We start from the raw sequence: 18,354 nt of genomic DNA, 5'->3' as shown, positions 1-18,354 counted from the left end.
TAGAAACAGGCAGAAATTTAGAGGTTTAAATGTTATAAAGTATATTAATATATCAATGTTGGTTGTGCAAAGATGGGGAATGGGTAGTAAAGGTGTTATCTATCTTTTTAAACAATAACAATTTTTTTGTTGGCTGTCCCTTTTAATGTATTTTTGTTAACCCTGTATGTTTATTTTATAACTTGTTTGCTGTGCAGAGGCATGTTATCTCTACAGAATATGTTCTATGATGATATTGTGAGTAGATTGATTAAATTAGTTTACAAAAAAATGGAAACATTGCAGCCATGAATAATACAGCCTCATGCTGCATGAGTAAAAACGAATCCTTATTTCAGGATGAATAACCTTTGTATTATTGTATTTTAAATATTAAAATATCTTTAGATAGATTTTTCCTCCAAAAAGCATTTTATTTTTAAAAATCCTATTAAAATAAAAGAAATCCATTTAAATAAAAAATAATCTTCCATGCTTCAGATAGAGCAAACAACTTAAAAAAACTTTCCAACTTCTGTCTAATTTTGCTTTGTACTTTTGGTGTCCTTTGTTAAAAAAAAACAGGTAAATCTAATGAGCTGGGAGCTAGCTGTTAATTGGTACCAAGATACAAAGAAAAGGAAGCAAAATTGATGATAGAAGTAAATTGGAAATTCATTTAAAACTGTATGTTGTATATGAATCTTGGGGGAAAAAAATTGTCCCTTTAACCCTTTTCTTATATGAACTGGTCTGACCATTTTTGGAAAGTTATTGTACAAGCACAACAAGCTGTTTGTTATGTTGCTAGTTAAAATGTGTACTCTCACTCACTTACAAATCACTATCCTTACAGATCGTCTTCTGGGACAGTTAGTTGCCCGATTTGTATGGATTTCTACAACGAGGTAAGTTATATTCTGTTTTAAGAAGTGGAAATATTTTTGGAAACCGTATAGTGACATACAGGTGTAAAATATGCTGTACCCACTTTAAAGCCCTTAAAATAAAAGTAGCTAATTTAAATTTATTTCATTTTGTTTCAACTACTGTTCAACACACATGCACACTCCAGAGGGTACCTGGGTATGTTGTCATAGACCTCTGTTTCCTTTAAAATGAGCCTTATTCAGCCCAATCATAAGGACTAAAATATATTTACTCTTGAGAGTAAAGTGCATGTACTTTCCTGACGGATATAGCTAACTCAACAACAAACTAGCAAAATAAGTTAGCAGGCAAATCATGGGCAGAATAAATTAAAAGGTCAAATCATAAAATGAAAAATTTAGAAACCACTTTTGACTAAGAGATGGCCAATGATGGAAAATAAACAAGAAACTGTTAGAAACGCTATGTTAGATTTTGCCATTAAATGCAAAAGAACAGCCAAATAAACAAATACATAGTAAAAAGGAAATTTAAAATTCTGACCAATTTTAAACTAAGCACCTAGGCCTAGATTTAGAGTTTGGCGTAAGCCGTGAAAACCAGTGTTAGAGGCTCCTAACGCTGGTTTTAGGCTACCTCCGGTATTTGGAGTCACTCAAAAAAGGGTCTAATTCTCACTTTTCAGCCGCAACTTTTCCATACCGCAGATCCCCTTACGTAAATTGCGTATCCTATCTTTTCAATGGGAGTTTTCTAACTCCGGTATTTAGAGTCATGTCTGAAGTGAGAGTTAGAAATCTAACGACAAAACTCCAGCCGCAGGAAAAAAGTCAGTAGTTAAGAGCTTTCTGGGCTAACGCCGGTTTATAAAGCTCTTAACTACTGTACTCTAAAGTACACTAACACCCATAAACTACCTATGTACCCCTAAACCGAGGTCCCCCCACATCGCCGCAACTCGATTAATTTTTTTTAACCCCTAATCTGCCGACCGCCAACTACGTTATCCTTATGTACCCCTAATCTGCTGCCCCTAACACCGCCGACCCCTATATTATATTTATTAACCCCTAATCTGCCCCCCACAACGTCGCCGCCAGCTACCTACACTTATTAACCCCTAATCTGCCGAGCGGACCGCTCCGCTACTATAATAAAGTTATTAACCCCTAATCCGCCTCACTAACCCTATAATAAATAGTATTAACCCCTAATCTGCCCTCCCTAACATCGCCAACACCTAACTTCAATTATTAACCCCTAATCTGCCGACCGGAGCTCACCGCTATTCTAATAAATGTATTAACCCCTAAAGCTAAGTCTAACACTAACACCCCCCTAAGTTAAATATAATTTACATCTAACGAAATTAATTATCTCTTATTAAATAAATTATTCCTATTTAAAGCTAAATACTTACCTGTAAAATAAATCCTAATATAGCTACAATATAAATTATAATTATATTATAGCTATTTTAGGATTAATATTTATTTTACAGGCAACTTTGTAATTATTTTAACCATGTACAATAGCTATTAAATAGTTAAGAACTATTTAATAGTTACCTAGTTAAAATAATTACAAAATTACCTGTAAAATAAATCCTAACCTAAGTTACAATTAAACCTAACACTATACTATCATTAAATTAATTAAATAAAATACCTACAATTAAACCTAACACTACACTATCAATAAATAAATTAAATACAATTCCTACAAATAACTACAATGAAATAAACTAACTAAAGTACAAAAAATAAAAAAGAACTAAGTTACAAAAAATAAAAAAATATTTACAAACATAAGAAAAATATTACAACAATTTTAAACTAATTACACCTACTCTAAGCCCCCTAATAAAATAACAAAGACCCCCAAAATAAAAAATGCCCTACCCTATTCTAAATTACTAAAGTTCAAAGCTCTTTTACCTTACCAGCCCTGAACAGGGCCCTTTGCGGGGCATGCCCCAAGAAGTTCAGCTCTTTTGCCTGTAAAAAAAAACATACAATACCCCCCCCCAACATTACAACCCACCACCCACATACCCCTAATCTAACCCAAACCCCCCTTAAATAAACCTAACACTAAGCCCCTGAAGATCATCCTACCTTGTCTTCACCTCACCAGGTATCACCGATCCGTCCTGGCTCCAAAATCTTCATCCAACCCAAGCGGGGGCTGGCGATCCATCATCCGGTGGCTGAAGAGGTCCAGAAGAGGCTCCGAAGTCTTCATCCTATCCGGGAAGAAGAGGCGATCCGGATCGGCAACCATCTTGATCCAAGCGGCATCTTCTATCTTCATCCGATGACGACCGGCTCCATCCTGAAGACCTCCACCGAGGACCCATCTTCTTCCGGCGACGTCCAACTGAAGAATGACGGTTCCTTTAAGGGACGTCATCCAAGATGGCGTCCCTCGAATTCCGATTGGCTGATAGGATTCTATCAGCCAATCGGAATTAAGGTAGGAATATTCTGATTGGCTGATGGAATCAGCCAATCAGAATCAAGTTCAATCCGATTAGCTGATCCAATCAGCCAATCAGATTGAGCTCGCATTCTATTGGCTTTTCCGATCAGCCAATAGAATGCGAGCTCAATCTGATTGGCTGATTGGATCAGCCAATCGGATTGAACTTGATTCTGATTGGCTGATTCCATCAGCCAATCAGAATATTCCTACCTTAATTCCGATTGGCTGATAGAATCCTATCAGCCAATCGGAATTCGAGGGACGCCATCTTGGATGACGTCCCTTAAAGGAACCGTCATTCTTCAGTTGGACGTCGCCGGAAGAAGATGGGTCCGCGGTGGAGGTCTTCAGGATGGAGCCGGTCGTCATCGGATGAAGATAGAAGATGCCGCTTGGATCAAGATGGTTGCCGGTCCGGATCGCCTCTTCTTCCCGGATAGGATGAAGACTTTGGAGCCTCTTCTGGACCTCTTCAGCCACCGGATGATGGATCGCCAGCCCCCGCTTGGGTTGGATGAAGATTTTGGAGCCAGGACGGATCGGTGATACCTGGTGAGGTGAAGACAAGGTAGGATGATCTTCAGGGGCTTAGTGTTAGGTTTATTTAAGGGGGGTTTGGGTTAGATTAGGGGTATGTGGGTGGTGGGTTGTAATGTTGGGGGGGGGGGGTATTGTATGTTTTTTTTTACAGGCAAAAGAGCTGAACTTCTTGGGGCATGCCCCGCAAAGGGCCCTGTTCAGGGCTGGTAAGGTAAAAGAGCTTTGAACTTTAGTAATTTAGAATAGGGTAGGGCATTTTTTATTTTGGGGGTCTTTGTTATTTTATTAGGGGGCTTAGAGTAGGTGTAATTAGTTTAAAATTGTTGTAATATTTTTCTTATGTTTGTAAATATTTTTTTATTTTTTGTAACTTAGTTCTTTTTTATTTTTTGTACTTTAGTTAGTTTATTTCATTGTAATTATTTGTAGGAATTGTATTTAATTTATTTATTGATAGTGTAGTGTTAGGTTTAATTGTAGGTAATTGTAGGTATTTTATTTAATTAATTTAATGATAGCATAGTGTTAGGTTTAATTGTAACTTAGGTTAGGATTTATTTTACAGGTAATTTTGTAATTATTTTAACTAGGTAACTATTAAATAGTTCTTAACTATTTAATAGCTATTGTACATGGTTAAAATAATTACAAAGTTGCCTGTAAAATAAATATTAATCCTAAAATACCTATAATATAATTATAATTTATATTGTAGCTATATTAGGATTTATTTTACAGGTAAGTATTTAGCTTTTAAATAGGAATAATTTATTTAATAAGAGATAATTAAGTTCGTTAGATGTAAATTATATTTAACTTAGGGGGGTGTTAGTGTTAGGGTTAGACTTAGCTTTAGGGGTTAATACATTTATTAGAATAGCGGTGAGCTCCAGTCGGCAGATTAGGGGTTAATAATTGAAGTTAGGTGTCGGCGATGTTAGGGAGGGCAGATTAGGGGTTAATACTATTTATTATAGGGATAGTGAGGCGGATTAGGGGTTAATAACTTTATTATAGTAGCGCTCAGGTCCGCTTGGCAGATTAGGGGTTTATAAGTGTAGGCAGGTGGAGGCGACGTTGTGGGGGGCAGATAAGGGGTTAATAAATATAATAATAGGGGTCGGCGATGTTAGGGCAGCAGATTAGGGGTTCATAGGGATAATGTAAGTAGCGGCGGTTTACGGAGCAGCAGATTAGGGGTTAATAATAATATGCAGGGGTCAGCGATAGCGGGGGCGGCAGATTAGGGGTTAATAAGTGTAAGGTTAGGGGTGTTTAGACTCGGGGTACATGTTAGAGTGTTAGGTGCAGACGTAGGAAGTGTTTCCGCATAGCAAACAATGGGGCTGCGTTAGGAGCTGAACGCGGCTTTTTTGCAGGTGTTATTTTTTTTTTCAGCTCAAACAGCCCCATTGTTTTCTATGGGGGAATCGTGCACGAGCACGTTTTTGAGGCTGGCCGCTTGCGTAAGCTACTCTGGTATCGAGAGTTGAAGCTGCGTTAAATATGCTCTACGCTCCTTTTTTGGAGCCTAACGCAGCCTTTATGTGGACTCTCAATACCAGAGTTATTTTTATGGTGCGGCCAGAAAAAAGCCGGCGTTAGCTTTTCGGGTCGTTACCGACAAAAATCCAAATCTAGCCGCTAGTTTGCACTAATTTCTACTTAAAGGGACATGAAACCCCAAATATTTCTTTCATGATTCAGATAGAGAATATCATTTTAAACAACATTCCAATTTACTTCTATTATCTAATTTGCTTCATTCTTTAGATATCCTTTGTTGAAAAAATAGCAATGCACATGTGTGAGCCAATCACACGAGGATTCTGTGCAGCCACTAATCAGGAGCTATTGAGCATATCTAGATATGCTTTTAAACAAAGGATATCAAGAAAATGAAGCAAATAAGATAAAATAAGTAAATTGAAAAGTTGTTTAAAATTGCTTGTTCTTCCTAAATCATGAAAGAAAAAATTTGGGTTTCATGTCCCTTTAACTTAGCTGTGAGGTTAAGTGTAGGAGTTTACATGAACCAGCAAGTTATAAGCTTGATTTACATTAACAATTTGTCAAGTGCGTTTGCTACACTGAATGCACTTGATCTAAGGAGGGGAGCGTTATATACTTAATCCTTATCGGGGCAACTTCTCTCAGGGGATTAAAGTGAGGCTTATCTGTCTTTTAGTGTCCCAGCAAGGTTGGGAGTGTTTAGTATACAATGGAGAAAAAAAAAAATCTTTAGCCTTGCTAAATGTAAAAAACCCCCACATGCCTGGCGCACAGAACTGCATGTCCCGGGCGTCAGGCGATAGGAATTGTGCATCCCTAGTATATGCATTTCTGATTGGCTGATGGCTGTCACATGATACAGGAGGAGTGGAAATAGCTATAACTTTAAAATTTGTCAGAAAAAATATCTACTACTCATTTGAAACTTAGGGGTCAATTTATTATAGTGCGAGCGGACATGATACGATGTAGCAAATCATGTCCGCTGCACATCGATAAATGATTACAGCATACGCTGACAGCATTTATCATTGCACCAGCAGTTCTTGTTAACTGCTGGTGCAATACCGCCTCCTGCAGATTCGCGGCCAATCGGCCACTAGCAGGCGGTGTCAATCAACCCGATCATATTCGATCGGGTTGATTTCTGTCTGTCTCAGCAGGCGGACAGGTTATGGAGCAACGGTCTTTAGACCGCTGCATAATAACTTCTCAGGTTCGCCGGAAACATGGGGCATCAAGCTCTGTATGGAGCTTGATAAATTGACCCCTTAGACTAAGTGCTATTGTATTGTCTTGTTGTTGTGCATTTGTTGATTATACAAATCTACTGTATTTACTGGTCCTTTAATACATCTCTATCATATTTTACAATGTTCTTTTTAAGATGTGTGTTCTATTTTCATTATGAAGATAAAATTAAACGGCTATACGCTTGAAAAAAAATGTTGAAAAATATTTATTTCATAAGATGGTGAGAGTCTATGAGGCCATTACATGTTTGATTACACTCCAGTCTACTAGGAGGACGCAAAAAACGCCCCTATATTCCAGAGTTTTAATCTCTCCCACTCTCCAAGATGGTGTGAGGTGAATTATGAAGTACTGATCTACACATTGTTTATAGGTGTTCTCTAACCAATCTGTGACCCATTTTCCCCCTCTGAGTTCTTCCTGGAAAGAGTGGATTTACCGCTCTTCAGTAGAGAATATTGGGCTAAAACTTGTATTTCTTTAAGACACGATGAGTCCACGGATCATCTTAATTACTAATGGGATTTCTTTCATGTAATTGGCAAGAGTCCATGAGCTAGTGACGTATGGGATATACATTCCTACCAGGAGGGGCAAAGTTTCCCAAACCTCAAAATGCCTATAAATGCACCCCCCACCACACCCACAATTCAGTTTTACAAACTTTGCCTCCTATGGAGGTGGTGAAGTAAGTTTGTGCTAGATTTCTCCAACATAGGTGTGTCCGGTCCACGGCGTCATCCTTACTTGTGGGATATTCTCTTCCCCAACAGGAAATGGCAAAGAGCCCAGCAAAGCTGGTCACATGATCCCTCCTAGGCTCCGCCTACCCCAGTCATTCTCTTTGCCGTTGTACAGGCAACATCTCCACGGAGATGGCTTAGAGTTTTTTAGTGTTTAACTGTAGTTTTTATTATTCAATCAAGAGTTTGTTATTTTAAAATAGTGCTGGTATGTACTATTTACTCAGAAACAGAAAAGAGATGAAGATTTCTGTTTGTATGAGGAAAATGATTTTAGCACCGTAACTAAAATCCATGGCTGTTCCACACAGGACTGTTGAGAGCAATTAACTTCAGTTGGGGGAACAGTGTGCAGTCTCTTACTGCTTGAGGTATGACACATTCTAACAAGACGATGTAATGCTGGAAGCTGTCATTTTCCCTATGGGATCCGGTAAGCCATGTTTATTAAGATAGTAAATAAGGGCTTCACAAGGGCTTATTAAGACTGTAGACTTTTTCTGGGCTAAATCGATTCATTATTAACACATATTTAGCCTTGAGGAATCATTTATTCTGGGTATTTTGATATGATTATATCGGCAGGCACTGTTTTAGACACCTTATTCTTTAGGGGCTTTCCCTAATCATAGTCAGAGCCTCATTTTCGCGCCGGTATGGCGCACTTGTTTTTGAGGACAGCATGGCATGCAGCTGCATGTGTGTGGAGCTCTGATACATAGAAAAGTCTTTCTGAAGGCATCATTTGGTATCGTATTCCCCTTTGGGCTTGGTTGGGTCTCAGCAAAGCAGATTCCAGGGACTGTAAAGGGGTTAAATATAAAAACGGCTCCGGTTCCGTTATTTTAAGGGTTAAAGCTTCCAAATTTGGTGTGCAATACTTTTAAGGCTTTAAGACACTGTGGTGAAATTTTGGTGAATTTTGAACAATTCCTTCATACTTTTTCGCAATTGCAGTAATAAAGTGTGTTTAGTTTAAAATTTAAAGTGACAGTAACGGTTTTATTTCTCCAACATAGGTGTGTCCGGTCCACGGCGTCATCCTTACTTGTGGGATATTCTCTTCCCCAACAGGAAATGGCAAAGAGCCCAGCAAAGCTGGTCACATGATCCCTCCTAGGCTCCGCCTACCCCAGTCATTCTCTTTGCCGTTGTACAGGCAACATCTCCACGGAGATGGCTTAGAGTTTTTTAGTGTTTAACTGTAGTTTTTATTATTCAATCAAGAGTTTGTTATTTTGAAATAGTGCTGGTATGTACTATTTACTCAGAAACAGAAAAGAGATGAAGATTTCTGTTTGTATGAGGAAAATGATTTTAGCAACCGTAACTAAAATCCATGGCTGTTCCACACAGGACTGTTGAGAGCAATTAACTTCAGTTGGGGGAACAGTGTGCAGTCTCTTGCTGCTTGAGGTATGACACATTCTAACAAGACGATGTAATGCTGGAAGCTGTCATTTTCCCTATGGGATCCGGTAAGCCATGTTTATTACGATCATAAATAAGGGCTTCACAAGGGCTTATTAAGACTGTAGACTGTTTCTGGGCTAAATCGATTCATTATTAACACATATTTAGCCTTGAGGAATCATTTTATCTGGGTATTTTGATATAATAATATCGGCAGGCACTGTATTAGACACCTTATTCCTTAGGGGCTTTCCCAAAGCTTAAGCAGAGCCTCATTTTCGCGCCGGTGTGGCGCACTTGTTTTTGAGAGGCATGGCATGCAGTCGCATGTGAGAGGAGCTCTGATACTTAGAAAAGACTTTCTGAAGGCGTCATTTGGTATCGTATTCCCCTTTGGGCTTGGTTGGGTCTCAGCAAAGCAGATACCAGGGACTGTAAAGGGGTTAAAGTTTAAAACGGCTCCGGTTCCGTTATTTTAAGGGTTAAAGCTTCCAAATTTGGTGTGCAATACTTTTAAGGCTTTAAGACACTGTGGTGAAAATTTGGTGAATTTTGAACAATTCCTTCATGTTTTTTCGCAATTGCAGTAATAAAGTGTGTTCAGTTTAAAATTTAAAGTGACAGTAACGGTTTTATTTTAAAACGTTTTTGTACTTTGTTATCAAGTTTATGCCTGTTTAACATGTCTGAACTACCAGATAGACTGTGTTCTGAATGTGGGGAAGCCAGAATTCCTATTCATTTAAATAAATGTGATTTATGTGATAATGACAATGATGCCCAAGATGATTCCTCAAGTGAGGGGAGTAAGCATGGTACTGCATCATTCCCTCCTTCGTCTACACGAGTCTTGCCCACTCAGGAGGCCCCTAGTACATCTAGCGCGCCAATACTCCTTACTATGCAACAATTAACGGCTGTAATGGATAATTCTGTCAAAAACATTTTAGCCAAAATGAACCCTTGTCAGCGTAAGCGTGGCTGCTCTGTTTTAGATACTGAAGAGCATGACGACGCTGATATTAATATCTCTGAAGGGCCCCTAACCCAGTCTGATGGGGCCAGGGAGGTTTTGTCTGAGGGAGAAATTACTGATTCAGGGAACATTTCTCAACAGGCTGAACCTGATGTGATTGCATTTAAATTTAAGTTGGAACATCTCCGCATTCTGCTTAAGGAGGTATTATCCACTCTGGATGATTGTGAAAAGTTGGTCATCCCAGAGAAACTATGTAAAATGGACAAGTTCCTAGAGGTGCCGGGGCTCCCAGAAGCTTTTCCTATACCCAAGCGGGTGGCGGACATTGTTAATAAAGAATGGGAAAGGCCCGGTATTCCTTTCGTCCCTCCCCCCATATTTAAAAAATTGTTTCCTATGGTCGACCCCAGAAAGGACTTATGGCAGACAGTCCCCAAGGTCGAGGGAGCGGTTTCCACTTTAAACAAACGCACCACTATACCCATAGAGGATAGTTGTGCTTTCAAAGATCCTATGGATAAAAAATTAGAAGGTTTGCTTAAAAAGATGTTTGTTCAGCAGGGTTACCTTCTACAACCAATTTCATGCATTGTCCCTGTCGCTACAGCCGCATGTTTCTGGTTCGATGAGCTGATAAAGACGCTCGATAGTGATTCTCCTCCTTATGAGGAGATTATGGACAGAATCAATGCTCTCAAATTGGCTAATTCTTTCACCCTAGACGCCACTTTGCAATTGGCTAGGTTAGCGGCTAAGAATTCTGGGTTTGCTATTGTGGCGCGCAGAGCGCTTTGGTTGAAATCTTGGTCGGCTGATGCGTCTTCCAAGAACAAGCTACTAAACATTCCTTTCAAGGGGAAAACGCTGTTTGGCCCTGACTTGAAAGAGATTATCTCTGATATCACTGGGGGTAAGGGCCACGCCCTTCCTCAGGATCGGCCTTTCAAGGCAAAAAATAGACCTAATTTTCGTCCCTTTCGTAAAAACGGACCAGCCCAAAGTGCTACGTCCTCTAAGCAAGAGGGTAATACTTCTCAAGCCAAGCCAGCTTGGAGACCAATGCAAGGCTGGAACAAGGGAAAGCAGGCCAAGAAACCTGCCACTGCTACCAAGACAGCATGAAATGTTGGCCCCCGATCCGGGACCGGATCTGGTGGGGGGCAGACTCTCTCTCTTCGCTCAGGCTTGGGCAAGAGATGTTCTGGATCCTTGGGCGCTAGAAATAGTCTCCCAAGGTTATCTTCTGGAATTCAAGGGACTTCCCCCAAGGGGGAGGTTCCACAGGTCTCAGTTGTCTTCAGACCACATAAAAAGACAGGTGTTCTTACATTGTGTAGAAGACCTGTTAAAAATGGGAGTGATTCATCCAGTTCCATTAAGAGAACAAGGGATGGGGTTCTACTCCAATCTGTTCATAGTTCCCAAAAAAGAGGGAACGTTCAGACCAATCTTAGATCTCAAGATCTTAAACAAGTTTCTCAAGGTTCCATCGTTCAAGATGGAAACCATTCGAACTATTCTTCCTTCCATCCAGGAAGGTCAATTCATGACCACGGTGGATTTAAAGGATGCGTATCTATATATTCCTATCCACAAGGAACATCATCGGTTCCTAAGGTTCGCATTCCTGGACAAACATTACCAGTTCGTGGCGCTTCCTTTCGGATTAGCCACTGCTCCAAGGATTTTCACAAAGGTACTAGGGTCCCTTCTAGCTGTGCTACGACCAAGGGGCGTTGCGGTAGTACCTTACTTGGACGACATTCTGATTCAAGCGTCGTCCCTTCCTCAAGCAAAGGCTCACACGGACATCGTCCTGGCCTTTCTCAGATCTCACGGATGGAAAGTGAACGTGGAAAAGAGTTCTCTATCCCCGTCAACAAGGGTTCCCTTCTTGGGAACAATTATAGACTCCTTAGAAATGAGGATTTTTCTGACAGAGGTCAGAAAAACAAAACTTCTAGACTCTTGTCGGATACTTCATTCCGTTCCTCTTCCTTCCATAGCTCAGTGCATGGAAGTGATCGGGTTGATGGTAGCGGCAATGGACATAGTTCCTTTTGCGCGCATTCATCTAAGACCATTACAACTGTGCATGCTCAGTCAGTGGAATGGGGACTATACAGACTTGTCTCCGAAGATACAAGTAAATCAGAGGACCAGAGACTCACTCCGTTGGTGGCTGTCCCTGGACAACCTGTCACAAGGGATGACATTCCGCAGACCAGAGTGGGTCATTGTCACGACCGACGCCAGTCTGATGGGCTGGGGCGCGGTCTGGGGATCCCTGAAAGCTCAGGGTCTTTGGTCTCGGGAAGAATCTCTTCTACCGATAAATATTCTGGAACTGAGAGCGATATTCAATGCTCTCAAGGCTTGGCCTCAGCTAGCGAGGACCAAGTTCATACGGTTTCAATCAGACAACATGACAACTGTTGCGTACATCAACCATCAGGGGGGAACAAGGAGTTCCCTAGCGATGGAAGAAGTGACCAAAATCATTCTATGGGCGGAGTCTCACTCCTGCCACCTGTCTGCTATCCACATCCCAGGAGTGGAAAATTGGGAAGCGGATTTTCTGAGTCGTCAGACATTGCATCCGGGGGAGTGGGAACTCCATCCGGAAATCTTTGCCCAAGTCACTCACCTGTGGGGCATTCCAGACATGGATCTGTTGGCCTCTCGTCAGAACTTCAAAGTTCCTTGCTACGGGGCCAGATCCAGGGATCCCAAGGCGGCTCTAGTGGATGCACTAGTAGCACCTTGGACCTTCAAACTAGCTTATGTGTTCCCGCCATTTCCTCTCATCCCCAGGCTGGTAGCCAGGATCAATCAGGAGAGGGCGTCGGTGATCTTGATAGCTCCTGCGTGGCCACGCAGGACTTGGTATGCAGATCTGGTGAATATGTCATCGGCTCCACCTTGGAAGCTACCTTTGAGACGAGACCTTCTTGTTCAGGGTCCGTTCGAACATCCGAATCTGGTTTCACTCCAGCTGACTGCTTGGAGATTGAACGCTTGATTTTATCGAAGCGAGGATTCTCAGATTCTGTTATCGATACTCTTGTTCAGGCCAGAAAGCCTGTAACTAGAAAGATTTACCACAAAATTTGGAAAAAATATATCTGTTGGTGTGAATCTAAAGGATTCCCTTGGGACAAGGTTAAGATTCCTAGGATTCTATCCTTCCTTCAAGAAGGATTGGAAAAAGGATTATCTGCAAGTTCCCTGAAGGGACAGATTTCTGCCTTGTCGGTGTTACTTCACAAAAAGCTGGCAGCTGTGCCAGATGTTCAAGCCTTTGTTCAGGCTCTGGTTAGAATCAAGCCTGTTTACAAACCTTTGACTCCTCCTTGGAGTCTCAATTTAGTTCTTCAGGGGGTTCCGTTTGAACCCTTACATTCCGTTGATATTAAGTTATTATCTTGGAAAGTTTTGTTTTTAGTTGCAATTTCTTCTGCTAGAAGAGTTTCAGAATTATCTGCTCTGCAGTGTTCTCTTCCTTATCTGGTGTTCCATGCAGATAAGGTGGTTTTACGTACTAAACCTGGTTTTCTTCCAAAAGTTGTTTCTAACAAAAACATTAACCAGGAGATTATCGTACCTTCTCTGTGTCCGAAACCAGTTTCAAAGAAGGAACGTTTGTTGCACAATTTGGATGTTGTTCGCGCTCTAAAATTCTATTTAGATGCTACAAAGGATTTTAGACAAACATCTTCCTTGTTTGTTGTTTATTCAGGTAAAAGGAGAGGTCAAAAAGCAACTTCTACCTCTCTCTCTTTTTGGATTAAAAGCATCATCAGATTGGCTTACGAGACTGCCGGACGGCAGCCTCCCGAAAGAATCACAGCTCATTCCACTAGGGCTGTGGCTTCCACATGGGCCTTCAAGAACGAGGCTTCTGTTGATCAGATATGTAGGGCAGCGACTTGGTCTTCACTGCACACTTTTACCAAATTTTACAAGTTTGATACTTTTGCTTCTTCTGAGGCTATTTTTGGGAGAAAGGTTTTGCAAGCCGTGGTGCCTTCCATTTAGGTGACCTGATTTGCTCCCTCCCTTCATCCGTGTCCTAAAGCTTTGGTATTGGTTCCCACAAGTAAGGATGACGCCGTGGACCGGACACACCTATGTTGGAGAAAACAGAATTTATGTTTACCTGATAAATTTCTTTCTCCAACGGTGTGTCCGGTCCACGGCCCGCCCTGGTTTTTTAATCAGGTCTGATAATTTATTTTCTTTAACTACAGTCACCACGGTACCATATGGTTTCTCCTATGCAAATATTCCTCCTTAACGTCGGTCGAATGACTGGGGTAGGCGGAGCCTAGGAGGGATCATGTGACCAGCTTTGCTGGGCTCTTTGCCATTTCCTGTTGGGGAAGAGAATATCCCACAAGTAAGGATGACGCCGTGGACCGGACACACCGTTGGAGAAAGAAATTTATCAGGTAAACATAAATTCTGTTTTTAAAACGTTTTTTGTGCTTTGTTATCAAGTTTATGCCTGTTTAACATGTCTGAACTACCAGATAGATTGTGTTCTGACTGTGGGGAAACCAAGGTTCCTTCTCATTTAACTATATGTATTTTATGTCATAAAAAAATTTAGTAAAAATGATGCCCAAGATGATTCCTCAAGTGAGGGGAGTAAGCATGGTACTGCATCATCCCCTCCTTCGTCTACACCAGTCTTGCCCATACAGGAGGCCCCTAGTACATCTAGTGCGCCAATACTCCTTACTATGCAACATTTAACGGCTGTAATGGATAATTCTATCAAAAACATTTTAGCCAATATGCCCACTTATCAGCGAAAGCGCGACTGCTCTGTTTTAGAAAATTCTGTAGAGCATGAGAACGCTGATGATATGGTTTCTGAAGGGCCCCTACACCAGTCTGAGGGGGCCAGGGAGGTTTTGTCTGAGGGAGAAATTTCAGATTCAGGAAACATTTCTCAACAAGCTGAACCTGATGTGATTACTTTTAAATTTAAGTTGGAACATCTCCGCGCTCTGCTTAAGGAGGTGTTATCCAATTTGGATGATTGTGATTATCTGGTCATTCCAGAACCACTATGTAAAATGGAAAAGTTCTTAGAGGCCCCGGGGCCCCCCGAAGCTTTTCCTATATCCAAGCGGGTGGCGTACATTGTTAGTAAAGAATGGGACAGGCCCGGTATACCTTTAGTACCTCCCCCCATATTTATAAAATTGTTTTCCTATAGTCGACCCCAGAAAGGACTGATGGCAGACAGTCCCCAAGGTCGAGGGGGCGGTTTCTACTCTACACAAGCGCGCCACTATACCCATAGAAGATAGTTGTGCTTTCCAAGATCCTATGGATAAAAAATTAGAAGGTCTGCTAAAAAAGATGTTTGTTCAGCAAGGTTCCCTTCTACAACCAATTGCATGCATTGTCCCTGTCACTGCAGCCGCGTGTTTCTAGTTTGATGAGCTAGGAAAGGCGATTATTAGTAATTCTTCTTCTTATGAGGAGATTATGGACAGAATTCGTGCTCTTAAATTGGCTAATTCTTTCACCCTAGACGCCACCTTGCAATTGGCTAGGTTAGCGGCGAAAAAATTCTGGGTTTGCTATTGTGGCGCAGAGCGCTTTGGTTAAAATCTTGGGCAGCGGATGCGTCTTCCAAGAACAAATTGCTTGACATTCCTTTCAAGGGGAAAACACTCTTTGGCCCTGACTTGAAAGAGATTATCTCTGATATCACTGGGGGCAAGGGCCACGCCCTTCCTCAGGATAGGTCTTTTCAAGACCAAAAATAAACCTAAGTTTCGTCCCTTTCGCAGAAACGGATCAGCCCCAAGGGCTACGTCCTCTAAGCAGGAAGGTAATACTTCTCAAGCCAATCCAGCCTGGAGACCTATGCAAGGCTGGAACAAAGGAAAGCAGGCCAGGAAACCTGCCACTGCTACCAAGACAGCATGAAATGCGGGCCCCCAATCCGGGACCGGATCTGGTGGGGGGCAGACTCTCTCTCTTCGCTCAGGCTTGGGCAAGAGATGTTCTGGATCCTTGGGCGCTAGAAATAGTCTCCCAAGGTTATTCTCTGGAGTTCAAGGGGCTTCCTCCAAGGGGGAGGTTCCACAGGTCTCAGTTGTCTTCAGACCACATAAGAAGACAGGCATTCTTACATTGGGTAGAAGACCTGCTAAAAATGGGAGTGATTCATCCTGTTCCATTAGGAGAACAAGGGATGGGGTTCTACTCCAATCTGTTCATAGTTCCCAAAAAAGAGGGAACGTTCAGACCAATCTTAGATCTCAAGATCTTGAACAAGTTTCTTAAGGTTCCATCGTTCAAGATGGAAACCATTCGAACACTTCTTCCTTCCATCCAGGAAGGTCAATTCATGACCAAGGTGGATTTCAAGGATGCGTATCTACATATTCCTATCCACAAGGAACATCATCGGTTCCTAAGGTTTGCATTCCTGGACAAGCATTTCCAGTTCGTGGCGTTTTCTTTCGGATTAGCCACTGCTCCTAGGATTTTCTCATAGGTACTAGGGTCCCTTCTGGCGGTGCTAAGACCAAGGGGCATTGCTGTAGTACCTTACTTGGACGACATTCTGATTCAAGCGTCGTCCCTTCCTCAAGTAAAGGCTCACACGGACATTGTCCTGGCCTTTCTCAGATCTCACGGATGGAAAATGAACGTGGAAAAGAGTTCTCTATCTCCGTCAACGAGGGTTCCCTTCTTGGGAACTATAATAGACTCCTTAGAAATGAGGATTTTTCTGACAGAAGCCAGAAAAACAAAACTTCTAGACTCTTGTCGGATACTTCATTCCGTTCCTCTTCCTTCCATAGCGCAGTGCATGGAAGTGATAGGTTTGATGGTAGCGGCAATGGACATAGTTCCTTTTGTGCGCATTCATCTAAGACCATTACAACTGTTCATGCTCAGTCAGTGGAATGGGGACTATTCAGACTTGTCTCCGAAGATACAAGTAAATCAGAGGACCAGAGACTCATTCCGTTGGTGGCTGTCCCTGGACAACCTGTCACAAGGGATGACCTTCCGCAGACCAGAGTGCGTCATTGTCACGACCGACGCCAGTCTGATGGGCTGGGGCGCGGTCTGGGGATCCCTGAAAGCTCAGGGTCTTTGGTCTCGGGTAGAATCTCTTCTACCGATAAATATTCTGGAACTGAGAGCGTTATTCAATGCTCTCAAAGCTTGGCCTCAGCTAGCGAGGGCCAAGTTCATACATCAACCATCAGGGGGGAACAAGGAGTTCCCTAGCGATGGAAGAAGTGACCAAAATCATTCTATGGGCGGAGTCTCACTCCTGCCACCTGTCTGCTATCCACATCCCAGGAGTGGAAAATTGGGAAGCGGATTTTCTGAGTCGTCAGACATTGCATCCGGGGGAGTGGGAACTCCATCCGGAAATCTTTGCCCAAGTCACTCAACCGTGGGGCATTCCAGACATGGATCTGATGGCCTCTCGTCAGAACTTCAGAGTTCCTTACTACGGGTACAGATCCAGGGATCCCAAGGCGGCTCTAGTGGATGCACTAGTAGCACCTTGGACCTTCAAACTAGCTTATGTGTTCCCGCCGTTTCCTCTCATCCCCAGGCTGGTAGCCAGGATCAATCAGGAGAGGGCGTCGGTGATTTTGATAGCTCCTGCGTGGCCACGCAGGACTTGGTATGCAGATCTGGTGAATATGTCATCGGCTCCACCATGGAAGCTACCTTTGAGACGAGACCTTCTTGTTCTAGGTCCGTTCGACCCACTCCAGCTGACTGCTTGGAGATTGAACGCTTGATCTTATCAAAGCGAGGGTTCTCAGATTCTGTTATTAATACTCTTGTTCAGGCCTGAAAGCCTGTAACCAGAAAAATTACCACATAATTTGGTATATCTGTTGGTGTGAATCTGCAGGATTCCCTTGGGACAAGGTTAAGATTCCTAAGAGTCTATCCTTCCTTCGAGAAGGATTGGAAAAAGGATTATCTGCAAGTTCCTTGATGGGACAGATTTCTGCCTTGTCTGTGTTACTTCACAAAAAGCTGGCAGCTGTGCCAGATGTTCTAGCCTTTGTTCAGGCTCTGGTTAGAATCAAGCCTGTTTACAAAATTTTGACTCCTCCTTGGAGTCTCAAACTAGTTCTTTCAGTTCTTCAGGGGGTTCCGTTTGAACCCTTACATTCCGTTGATATTAAGTTATTATCTTGGAAAGTTTTGTTTTTGGTTGCAATTTCTTCTGCTAGAAGAGTTTCAGAATTATCTGCTCTGCAGTGTTCTTCTCCTTATCTGGTGTTCCATGCAGATAAGGTGGTTTTGCGTACTAAACCTGTTTTTCTTCCAAAAGTTGTTTCTAACAAAAACATTAACCAGGAGATAGTTGTGCCTTCTTTGTGTCCTAATCCAGTTTCAAAGAAGGAACGTTTGTTGCACAACTTGGATGTAGTTCGTGCTCTCAAATTTTACTTAGCAGCTACTAAGGATTTCAGACAAACTTTGTCTTTGTTTGTTGTTTATTCTGGTAAACGGAGAGGTCAAAAAGCAACTTCTACCTCTCTCTCC

The 18,354-nt window shown here is 42.0% G+C and overlaps 1 protein-coding gene across 1 annotated transcript in view; it reads left to right on the top strand.

Annotated features, from left to right (window-relative positions):
* Positions 1-18,354, top strand: part of RNF4 (ring finger protein 4) — a gene marked incomplete in the record, with an annotated part of 288,611 nt that overhangs the window by 191,898 nt on the left and 78,359 nt on the right. The window contains 1 exon segment of the mRNA XM_053704205.1: positions 836-887. Within this exon segment, the coding sequence (XP_053560180.1) occupies positions 836-887 (52 nt within the window).

Source organism: Bombina bombina, chromosome 2 (assembly GCF_027579735.1).
Source record: "Bombina bombina isolate aBomBom1 chromosome 2, aBomBom1.pri, whole genome shotgun sequence".
Lineage (NCBI taxonomy): Eukaryota > Metazoa > Chordata > Amphibia > Anura > Bombinatoridae > Bombina > Bombina bombina.
The sequence above is the reverse complement of the archived record's forward strand: the minus strand, read 5'-3'. Positions and strand labels throughout refer to the sequence as shown.